Genomic DNA, 12,471 nt, shown 5'->3' with positions numbered 1-12,471 from the left:
AGAACACAGGAGATAGATTGCTAATTTCGTACAGTTCAGAATGTGGAAATTAAAGCCAGCCAGCTAGCGTAAGAGAAGCTGTATGTGATGAATTAAATGCAACAAGTTACGCTAAATATATATATTAATCATGATTCAATTCATTCTATGTATAAATAATAATTTGTACGGAAGAGAGCTAGGGTTAGTATTTGATAATCATGACTAGCTACTTGGTTAATTAATTTATTGAGATTGGTAAGGTAATAATTATATTGATGAAGGTACCGTACCAGTAGGCCGGCAACAGTTGATTATTTAATTAAGTAATGGAATCAAATAGGCCCTATATAATATATCTATAGAGATGGAGGATCATTATTATTATTATTCATAATAGCTATGAATATGATGGATATTCCATCAAACAATAAGCAGCTTCTTAGTTCTGGTAATAAGATCAGACAAATAGTTAGGCTTCAGCAGCTGCTCAAGAAATGGAAAAAGATTGCAGCTGCATCCCCTTCTTCTACTCATCTTCAACGCAATACTAGTAGTGGTAATGGTGGCATCAATAAGTTCCTCAAGAAAACTCTTTCATTTTCAGACAAGGAATACGACATTAACAATAATAATAATGTCCCCAAAGGATGCCTTGCAGTACTATGCGTTGGAAAGGAGGAGGAGAAGAGATTTGTCATCCCAATGGACTACTTGGCCCACCAATCATTTCAAGTCCTCTTGAGAGAAGCTGAAGAAGAGTTTGGTTTCCAACAACAGGGAATCCTCAAGATTCCTTGTCAACTCTCCCTTTTTGACAAGATTTTGAAAACCATACAATCTAATGAACAACCAAATGATGACAGTAATGTCGTCGGCGGCTGCTGCTCTCCAGACAATCACCAACAACGTCAACACAATATCATACCTCCTCAATTGTGCAGTATATGAATCATCCATTCAGTATACTACTGCTTTCATTTTTCCCTTTTAATTAATTACTCCTACGTATTTATTCGTCTTCATCTCATGCATGCATGTTGTACATTTCTTGCCAATCAGACTCCCTCTTCTCGCTACTTGGGTATAATTTTATCACTTTCTCTCTTCTAGCAATTCACTTGTCCATTGCTTGTTAAGTTTAAAAATCATGACATGATCATACATTTAGTTAGACGAGAGGGTACTTTTGATACCAAAAATATATATGGTGTATCTCACTCACTACACTCTTAGTATGAGATCGTGAGGCGGAGAGTAAACGCTATCAAATAGTCAAGTTCAGGATGATAATTAAGACGGATACTTAATACTCTTTTGCTTCTTCCATTTTGTTTATTTCACTTTCCACGTCCACTGTTGCCCATCACATCACAAATGCCCCGTTTGATACATAATACAATGTTTAACTGGTTACATAAGAAAGAAAAATAAGTACTAAGCCCGCAACTCATGCAATTTTTGAGTGGCAATGCAAACATAGTTTATGCGAAAATATAAGTTAAACAAAATATCCTTAATCAGGTAGATTCCACATAATGTTCACTTTAATTAATACTGAGTCAGTTTTTTTTGGTGAGAGACTAGTCATTGACCAGTTTATGGCTGCTTTATCTTAGTTCAATCTGATGGATAGATGACTCAATTTCCTTCATCAGAACCCCGCAGGATTTTGGCTGGTTGTCACCAAATTAGCCAAGCTAGTACTGCGTCAACAACATCAACTTCATGTATCATCTAAGGAGTCTGCTGAGTGCTGACCTCGCGTATATCATAAAAAGCCAACCGAGTACACTGAATACAAACAGAGCGCTTTTTTTTAACCGATCGACATGCCACATTATTCAAACAGAAATATCATATGTGTACACAATAACTAGTGTATCTTGAATACGCATCCAGGAGCACCCAGCTATTAGTAATGAAGCAGATGTTGGAAACTGCCATCCACTACTACTTCCCAGTAACCAAACAATCTCACAATTCACAACTCGCAGCCTACTTAGTTCTTCTCTGATGCTGGACAATTCAACCCTGTTTGAGCCATCTCAATAGTGTAACAGCCAGGGATATCAAAGGACTATTCAAGGGAAATCATTTTGAATACTTATCAACAAGCGCCTTAGCGTTCTCTGGTGCAAAGAATCTCGCCTGTGACAACAACTGCCATGTTAGAAGATATTATATAAATCCAAATTATAATAGGAAAGTCTTACAAAATTTCAAAATATTTTGCAGGTGTAATTTTTACGTAAGAGATAAAATTTTAACAAGTTTGAATTCTGTCTCCAATACCAATTAGCAAGCATGCCGATATCACAGAAAGATCATATAAACTTGTATCACAACTTGGATGTCGAATATCTTGTCATAAAAATACACTGTTCTAGTGTCGGATTCTCAAACTGCATTTTTAGAAGATCCGACATAGGTGCGTAGACATTTTGGAGAATTCGAGCAGCATAGGTAGAAACATAGAGGGCCTATAATGACACTGCCGTTTAGGAATCTATGCCTTGTCTATAACTAAATTGTATATGGGAAAAAGAGCACAGCTAGCAAAGGGGGTCATGGAAAAACCAAAACATGAAGCATGTGATTTACAGAGATGGCAACAAGATCCTAGTGACAAGCATTATGCCTGATTACACAGTTAGAGCCCGTTATGATTAACTTAAAAAATAGCTTTTTAAAAATAGAAATTTAGTACCTTTAAGTTAAAAAATGAAAAGTAGAGGAATACCTACTTTTAACTTTTAACCTTTTTTTTAAAAGTCATTTTAAACTTATTTCAAGTTATTTCTAACTTTGACAAACACTCTCAAAAGCTAAAAATGACTCATAATCCCTGTGCTAGTTTATCCTTACCAGGTTCTATAATTCACCCTTCTAAGATACCTTTTCAAAGTGCAATATGTTGATTAGGAGGAGACAAGTTAGCAGTAAGGAGTCGTTTGGTAGAGTGTATAAAAATAATGCTCTATAGAGTGTATTCGTAATGCTTGTATTAATTATGCATAGATTATTTCGAATGCATTGTTTGGTTTGGTGTACTGAAAATAGTAGGCATTGTACAAAAATATGTATTTACAAAAGTATCCTCCACAATTATGGTGGAAAAGATATAAAAGTGCTTTTGAAGGGTAATTGGGTCTTTACTCATGCTAATGCATGTATTAAATCCCTTTGCATTACTAATACCTAGATATCCATGGTATTAGTAATACACTCTTCAATACACAATAGAGTGTATAACTAATGCAAACATTAGTTATACATAGCATGAAAAAGTGTACCAAACAAGGGACTACTAATACACAAAGTTAATGCATGCATTATTTTTGCTAATACACTCCACCAAACGACCCCTAAGTGCTAAGTGGGGTACGGGCATGTAATGTGAATCGCCTGGTCTTGAAGTTAGGCATGGATGATGATGACAAGCCAAGAGTAGTCGAATAGTGGCTGGTGATGTAGAAGTAACCACAGATTCCTCAAAAGTCGATACATGTGAAACCTCAACCATATCAGAAGATGTAAATTAAGGTCGAGACTAAAAGAATAAGACAACAACAGACATAAGATACCGATGAAGATCAGGTGAGTAGCAACGATACCCCTTTTGAACTCGAGAATAACCAGGAAAGACATTTGAGAGCACAAGGGCCTAATTTATCTTTCCCAAGCCTAAGTTTGAACAAAACATGTTCTCCCATAGACACGAGGGGAAAGAGAGTATAGAGGTGACTGAAGATAAATTAGTCACTATCATTTTGGGACAACCATTCTTAGCAACTAGATGGGCATTGGTTGATGTCGAGAGTGGGGAGCTTCAATTCAGGTTGAACAATGAAGAAGTAATCTTCAATATGGGCAGATCCATGAAGCATCCCAGAGACAGGAGTGTCATCTCTGTTATTGACACGGTTGATGAAGTAGTAAAGGCTGACGTTGCAGAACAATTTGTGGTTAAACCATTGGCAGCCATGATCATGAACTTTGATAGAGACCATAGGGGAGATTTTGAGGAGACAATGAATGCTTTGACGGGCATAGGTTCCTACACCTTTGCACTGAAAAGGCCTGATCTTGATCTAAAGAACATGGAGTTTCCAACAGCAAATCCATCTATGAACGAGCCACCAGTCTAAGAGCTCAAGCTTCTTCCTTCTCACTTAAGGTATGCATATCTTAAGCCAAACAAGACTCTGCTTGTGATTATATCTGCAAAGCTGCTAGTGCATTGGGTAGAAGCAGTGCTTTTGGTTCTGAGAGTGTATAGAAGAGCTCTGGGTTGGTCTATAGCTGACATCATCGGTATTCCTCTGGGTATTTGCACACATAAGATCAAGTTGAAGGAAGATAATATTCGTAGCATTGAGCACCGAAAAAGGCTGATCCACCAATACAAGACGTCGTGAAGAAAGAGATAATAAAGTGGTGGGATGCAAGATTTGGATAAGTGGGTGAGCCCAGATCAATGAGTACCTAAAAAAGCTGGCATGACGGTGGTTCCCAATGATAAAAACGATTAATACCCACGCACACAATGACTAGTTAGAGAGTGTGCATGGACTACTGAAAGCTAAATCGTTGGACAGAGAAAGATCACTTCCCAATGCTCTTTAGACCATCCCAAACCCCTCTCTATTTTCCTCTCCACTCTTTATATTTGGAGAGTAAAATAGAGAATGCCCTCTCCAATCACTATGTAATTCACCCTCTACTCTCCAATTATAGAGAGTTGAAGAGTAGTTCTCCAAAATTGGAGAACTACTATTCATACTCTCTATTTCACTTTTTGAATATTATATTATTATTTTTATTATTTTGTAATTGACATATTATTTTTCATATAAGGCTATTAATTTCTTCGTCAAGCTTTCGAGCAGCTCTTTCAACTGCCGCCTAATCCCCCAACATGGGAGCTTGCTTATAGAAAGAAGATAGGCCAGAAAAACAAGGTGCAACGGGCTCTCTGCTCCTAGTCACTAAGAAGTGCTATTCTGTCCTTTAAATCTCTAATATTCGTAATTCTTTTAAATGGAATGTAACGTTTTAAAAAATATATTACTTAACATACACTTTTTAATATTTCAAATATTTTTATAAATTTCATCACTTTTAAGTGATATAATTTGATATTATTATTAATTTTCACTATGAAGATGCACAAAATTTAAATGATAAGATGAAGTATTTAATTTAAAAATACAACACATGACATAATATATTGAAAAAATAATATAATATTGAGGAGAGAGAGAAGAAGATACTTTTTTAGAGAATAAAATAGAGAATTGAGTTGAAGTTGGTTGTCTAAAAAATAGAGAACTCTATATTTGGAGATTAAAATAGAGGGTAGGGTTGAAGCCCTTATCAGACCTCTATTTCCAAGAGAATGCCACTTGGGTTGTGTAATGCTACTGCCATATTGCAGAAATGTATAATGTCTATTCATGGATGATTTCTCGATAGTGGAAAATTCATTTGATGAGTGTTTAGCTCAGTTGACGCAAGTGTTGAAGCATTGTGAGGAAACAAAAAGATGTCACTTCATGGTGAATGAAGGCATTGTATTGGGCCACAAATTTATATCTGAGAAGGGCATAGAAGTGGACCCAGCTAAAATCGAAGTCATATCATAATTGTCTCCTCCAATCTCTATCAAAGGTAGCCGGAATTCCCTTGGGCATGCTGGTTTCTATGGAAGATTCATCAAAGACTTCTCAAAAATTGCTAATCTTATGTGTAAATTGCTTCAGAAGGACTTCAATTTTGAGTTTGATAATGCTTACCTCAAGGTAGTTGAATGCTTGAAGGAGAAATACACGACTGCTCCTATCATTGTTGCTCCTGATTGGTTCAGACAATTTGAACTGATGTGCAATCCAAGTGGAGTAGCATTTAGAGCTATTCTTGGCCAAAGACACGAGAATATGTTCCACCCAATCTACTATGCTAGTAAGACACTCAATGGGACTAGAAAAACTACATTGTGATTGAACATGAATTGTTAAATGTAGTATACGCATTTGAAAAGTTCAGATCATATCTGTTGGGCACCAATGTGATAGTCTACACTGACCATGCAGCCATACGATGTCTCATGGCCAAAAAGGATACGAAACCCAAGTTGATCTGTTGGGTGCTACTATTGCAGGAGTTTGACTTTGTGGCTAAGGACCGCAAGGGGTGTGAAAATCAGGTGGCGAACCACTTATCCAGATTAGAGGAAGGTGGAAGGACAAACTGAGAGATTGATAGTAATGAGTCCTTTCCAGACGAGCACATGTGCGATGCATCGCATGGCTTGATTCCCTGGTAGGCTGGCCTTGCTAATTTTCTCGCAAGTGATATGATGCCCGAGGATCTGAAGTTCCATTAGAAGAAGAAGTTCCTACACAATGCTAGGAAATTCTATTCAGATGAACGTTACTTATTCAAGGTTTGCGCATATAATGTCATTAGAAGGTGCATTCCTGAGCTGAGATGATGCCCATTATCAAAGCATGCCATACCTCTACAGTTGGAGGGCATTATGGTGACAACAGACAACCCGAAAGATCTTGTAGAGCGGTTCCTATTGGCCTACCATCTATCAAAACGAGCATGATTTTGTCAAAACATGTGATTAGTGCCAAAGATATGGAGGCATTTCAAGGAGACATGAACTGCCCCTGACCCCTATTATTTTTTTTAAGTTGGTAACATGTATTCTTCAACATTAAAGGTATGCTAGCCACCTTCAAAAGTGTGCTTACATATATAGCTAATTACAATAAGCCTGGGAAATCCACTTTATGTATTTCATTTACTATACATTGCTCTTAACACCAAAAACATAAAGTAGAAATGCATTTCCCTTTGATCTTTTGAATGGAGTTTGATCTTCCTTTGAAAATCCTCTCATTCCTTTCCTTCCATATGCTCTACCATATGCAAGCTAGGACAGGTTTCCACCATCTCTCCCAGATTTTGCTCCCTCCCATTCTTATCCAGCAACTCAATAGATCATCAGTGTGCTCTGGCATTGTCCAGCTTTTCCAGCTAAGGTAATGAATAGGGACCAGACTTGGGAAGTTACCTTGCATTGGAGGAAGAGGTGGTTGTTTGTTTCATTGGGTTCCATACAAAGAAGGCATTGGAATCTAAATGAAATTTCCTTTTCTGTAATACCTCGTAGGTGAGACATGCCTTCCTTACTACCAGCCAGGAGAAGCATTCACTTTAGTAGGTGCCATGCTTCTCCAAGTAGCTTTCCAAGGTCCTCTATCTCTTTCTGTCATCTCTACAAGGCCCTTTTTGTAGACCCTGTTGACTGAGAATTTGCCATCAATGTTGTGCCTCCACTTGATGATATCAGGCTCATTAGTAGTCCCTATGAAGGTTCCTATTCTGCCAAGTAGAGAAACCACTCTTTCAACCTCCCAATCATTCAAAAACCTTCTAAAAATTAGGTTCCATCCCTGAGCTGTCCAGATGTTCTCTATTGTGCTATTCTGGTTGGTGTTGATGTTGAAGATGCTGGGGAAAGCCTCTTGCAAAGTGCCCTGACCATCCCAGTTATCCTTCAAGAAGAAGATTTTTTGGCCATTGCCAACTTGGAAAATAATGTCCTTCCCCAGGTTGTTCTAGAAACACCTAATTGTCCTCCATAGTCCAACTCTAAAGGTGTCCGTTGACTCATCAGTGCACCACTGCGCATTTTGTCCGTACTTCTGTTGTATTACATTCTTCCACAAGGTTGGTCTATCTTCAGCATATCTCCACAACCATTTCTTGAGTAGGCTGTTGTTTTGTAGCTTTAGGTTTCTAACCCCCATACCTCCATGCTCCTTACTTTGTTGCACTATGTTCCATTTCACTAGATTGTAACCTTTATGCTCTTTTCTGCCATGTCATAGGAAGTTTCTTCTCAATTAATCTAGAACTTTGAGTACTTTAGGAGGTATTGGAAAGAGAGACCACATATGTTGGTAATGAGTCTAGCACAGAGTTTATTAGAATTAGAGAAAAGACATAAAATCGCCATTGAAGTTGTCCCGAATTTTCAAAAAGACACCTTAACTTTATGGGTGTCCTATTACCCCACGAAACTATTTGCAACTACTATAAATACACCCTTTTTACAACTTTTGTAATCGCATAGCTTGTGCGTGTATTTCACCTCAAATAAAATAATATAATTTTATTTTTCTTACTAATTTAATAATGAATTGGGTAAAATCCTAACTCACTCACATTTTGATCCTCAAAATCTTCTGGGTCAAGTCCAAAAGCACAAACAAGTTGTGAGTGCAAATTCAAAACTTCATGTAAATGGGTGCATTAACTAATTTGGGTTTAATACATATAATTTTTTTGTGAAATGGTCTTGACGAGTTGTTGCATTGTTGAGGATAATTTTTGGAATTTCAATTGATGGGTTCTTTAGCGTCGTACCGCTGTAGCTCTATTTTTTATTGTTGTTGAAGAAGACGAAGATGGAATGAGCTAAAATAGAGTTTTTGCAAAGGTGGAAAATGGAAGATTTTGGATATGAAATTTTTGTGGAATTCGTTTTCACTGTTTACATAACAGTGAAGATTTTCACTTAGGAATCGTATGAAATCTTCTTAAATTCTTAAGGAAATATGAAACTGTTCTTCAATAACCACCATGAAAGGCACTGACCAAGAAATCCTCTATTTCTTGAACTTTTTTAGAAAATGGAGGCTTACAATCTTGCTACGTGGCATTTTTAGATTGAATTGGGGGTGATTTTTTTTTCATTCACGCGCCCCCATTACGTGAGATTACACTTGCACTGAGGATGGGTTAAAATGGTGTATTTACAATTGTTAGAAATGGTTTCGTGGGGTAATAGAACACCCGCAAAGTTAAGGTGTCTTTTTGAAAATTCAGGACAACTTCAATGGTGACTTTACGTCTTTTCTCTTAGAATTAACCTACCTCCTAAAGATAAATATTGTCCCTTCCACATAGCAAGCTTATTTTCTGTCTTCTTAATGATATTGTCCCTTATGTTAAGCACACCCAATGGAAGTCCCAGATAAACATTTGGAAGTTTTCTCACTCCACATCTTAAAATATTAGCTAGAACCAGAATCTGAGTGACTTCATTGATAGGAAAGATGTTACTTTTTCTCCAGTTTATCTTCAAGCCTGAAATTGCTTCAAAGATGACTAGCATTAGTCTCAAAAAACTGATTTGCTCACTAGTATCATCCCAAAAAACTTTTGTGTCATCTGCATAAAGTAGATGGTATATCTCTAGCACTCTCTCTGTCCTGCTCCCTACTCTAAAGCCTTTTAGCCATCTCCTTTGTATTGCAATCTTCATCATGCTATTGAGGTCTTCCATGGCTACGGTGAAAAGAAAAGGGGATAAAGGGCCCCCTTGTCTTTGCCCTTTTTTTGCAGAAAAATAACCAACTGGTTCTCCATTTACCAGAATTGAGAACCTGGTGGTTTTAATGCAAAAACTTATCTAGTTTAGCCATCTTCCAAAACTCATTTGCCAGAGGATGCTGAGTAAGAACTTTCAATTGATGTGGTCAAATGCATTTCATTCTTTTGATAAAGTTAGCCCTCTATCATCTTCTATCTGGTAGACTTGGTAAAAGGGCCCCGACTTATTTCCAGAATATGAGTTCAACCGCGGCTTCCCCCCCTTTTTTTTTGGGAGGGGGGGATTAAGTTCTAGAATGCTTCTATCTCAGTCTATAATGAATCAAGTACATCAATATTAGATATAGCACCATTAGAGTATAACTGGTTACACCAAAAACAGAGCAGTAAGATAAAGTTAAGTTTGATCTTCTTCACTTCATTTTCTACACCTTCATAGCATCTTATGCTCTTCTTTTGATCAGTTGATGCTTTTCTTAGAACGAAACATATCCAGTCCATCACCTTGCAGCTAACAGTTGATCTTCTCATCATCCTTCGACTCCTCTCCACCCATTCATACCAAACAGATCCATCTGAGCTCCATCTGGTAATGTCAAACGATTTGAATCCTGCATTGAAATATATTCTATTTTCCCCCATATCTGTTGGAGAGAGGGAACAGAAAATAAAAGAAAGTAGACTATGGCAGAAGGAGATACTTGTGAAAGAAGAAGAGAGACGGCAGTTCTCAGGCGACCTAAACGGAAAGAGGGTTCTCTCTCTCTCCTAGGAAGTAGGGGAGAGAGTTTTTGGGATATGTGCCTGAGAGCATAGTATTTATGTTATGAGGAACTTGTAGTCAAATGCCTTTCAATGTCTAATTTGCACATCACCCCTGGTTCTGAGCCTCTCAATCTAGTGTCTACACACTCACTTGCCACTGAAGCTGCATCCATGCCTTACTTTAATAAAGGCCATTTGATGAGGGTTTATCAGCTTATCTATCACTCTCTTTAATCTTTCAACTAGTACTTCTGCAATGATCTTGTACATTCCAGTGATGAGACTTATTGGTCTGAAGTCTCTCATCTCAGTTGCACCCACCTTCTTTGGGGTAAGAGCTACAAATGTGGCATTGAAGCTCTTCTCAAAAACCTATTGCAACTGGAAATTCTGTAGGTAAGTAGTATATCTGACTTCAACATTTCCACGAAAGTAATGAAGAATGACATCGGGAATCCATCAGGGCCTGGGGCCTGGGGCCTTGTCAATGGCACACTGTTTAAGCTCCTCTAATATTTCATCCTCTTCAAATAGTCTTTCCAGCCACTCCTGTTCTTCAGTGGAGATCTTGGTGTTCCATTGGAGTGTGAAATCAGGTCTCCAATTCTCAGACTCCTTGTAACTTCAGGATTAGTAACTTCAGCCCCCTCGACTTTGAGGATGTCAATGGAGTTGAATCTTCTGTGAGCATTGGCCATTCTGTGGAAATACTCTGTGTTTTTGTCACCATTTTTGATCCCTTGTTCCCTGGATCTCTGTCTCCGGGCAATTTCCTCATTTCTGGACACCTCTTCAAACTCCATAGCCAGCTGAATTTCCTGCAGTTGTTCATCATCTGTCAAAAGTCTGAGATCCTGGAATGGATTCCAGATTTTCCACTTGTGATAGAATCAGATCTTTCCTTTCCTTCCAGTTTTTCTTGTTGGCTTTGCTCCATTCTTTGAGCTTGACTTTCAATTGACTAAGCTTAGAAGCTAATTGAGAATCAGGTCTGCCAGTTGCATTGAAACTGCTCCACCATTCTTTCACCTTGCCTATGAATCCTTCCTCCTTAAGCCACCAATTTTCAAATTTGAATTATGATTTCCTATGTTTCCAATCACCACAAGATAGTAGGATGGGGTTATGGTCCGAGCCAAGTTGTGGGATAACACTTTGGCTGATTTTGGAGAAACTCTCATCCCATTGGGAAGAGAATAAGAATCTATCTATTCTTGTCGCACAACTGTGATTTTGACCTCTCCTCCACGTATAACTACCTCCGGAAAGAGGAGGATCCAGAAACTCAAGATCATTTATGCATTGGTTGAAATCAGCCATAGTTCTGGTTATTCTATTACAGTTTGTCCTTTCAGAGGGAAATCTGGATACATTAAAGTCCCCACAGATCACCCAGGGCCCTTCACATCCGGCCCCTATTATTGAGATTAAGCTGTTTGACGTATGGGTAATTGACTTCACGGCCCTTTCGTGAGTTCATATAGGCAGAAGTATACCTTGGTGGCTGTTGACTGTGTGTGAAAATGAGTGGAGGCAGTAGCGCTCCCAAACAATGAAGGAAGGAGTGTCACCGCTTTCTTGAAAAAGAACATCTTCAGCAGGTCTGACACTCCACGAGTTATTAAAGTGACGGGGGGTTGCATTTCTGCAACCGACTGTTTAGTTTGTTGCTTGAGAAGTATGGGCACAAGGTTGTTACTCCCTATCATCCACAAACAAGTGGAAGTGTCCAATCATGAGATCAAGAGCACCCTGTCCAAAACAGTGAACGTAAACAAGGTAGTTTAGTTACAGAAGCTAGATGATGCACTATAGGTGTACAAGACTGCATATAAAACTCCAATAGGGATGTCTCTTTATCAATTGGTGTTTGGAAAAGCATGTAATCTATCGGTGGAGCTTGAGCACAAATCTATTTGGGCACTGAAAGAGCTGAACTTGAATTGGGAAGAAGCCTCTAACTAAAGGTTAGAATAGATAAATGAATTGCATGAGTTCAGGTTGAGAGCTTAAGAGAGCTCGTCGCTCTGCAAAGCCTGGATGAAGCACTATCACGACAAGCAGATACTCCAAAGGGAGTTCAGACAGGGAGATTTAGTCTTGTTGTTCAACTCAAGACTCTATTTGTTCCTGGAAAGTTGAGGTCCAAGTGGTTAGGACCATTTCAAGTTGCTCAAGTATTCCCTCATGGAGCCATTGAACTCGAATACCAAGACGGTAAAAGGTTAAAGTAAATGGCCAGAGGATAAAACACTATCTAGGGTACTTGATGAAGTGAAGTAGATAGAGGTGATTTACCTCGATGAGGTATGA

General features: G+C 38.3%; 2 protein-coding genes across 5 annotated transcripts in view; one reads left to right on the top strand and one right to left on the bottom strand.

Annotated features, from left to right (window-relative positions):
• The first annotated feature begins 381 nt into the window (after positions 1-381).
• LOC125860427 (auxin-responsive protein SAUR72-like) lies at positions 382-930 on the top strand. Its single transcript, XM_049540386.1, has one exon. The coding sequence runs from the start codon at positions 382-384 to the stop codon at positions 928-930; it is 549 nt and encodes a 182-aa protein (XP_049396343.1).
• Positions 931-1,508: 578 nt separating this feature from the next.
• LOC125858003 (uncharacterized) overlaps positions 1,509-12,471 on the bottom strand; it is a 28,045-nt gene continuing 17,082 nt past the window's right edge. For 2 of the 4 annotated variants that reach the window (XM_049537660.1, XM_049537662.1), the window contains exon 15: positions 1,509-2,142. In XM_049537660.1, the coding sequence (XP_049393617.1) occupies positions 2,074-2,142 (69 nt within the window). In that variant the 3' untranslated portion in view covers positions 1,509-2,073. The remainder of the gene's footprint in view (positions 2,143-12,471) is intronic. The other 2 variants (XM_049537661.1, XM_049537663.1) reach the window with 1 other exon arrangement.

The sequence above is a fragment of the Solanum stenotomum genome, chromosome 3 (assembly GCF_019186545.1).
Source record: "Solanum stenotomum isolate F172 chromosome 3, ASM1918654v1, whole genome shotgun sequence".
Taxonomy (NCBI): Eukaryota; Viridiplantae; Streptophyta; class Magnoliopsida; order Solanales; family Solanaceae; genus Solanum; species Solanum stenotomum.
Note: the sequence above shows the minus strand (reverse complement) of the source record. Positions and strands in the feature narration are given on the sequence as shown.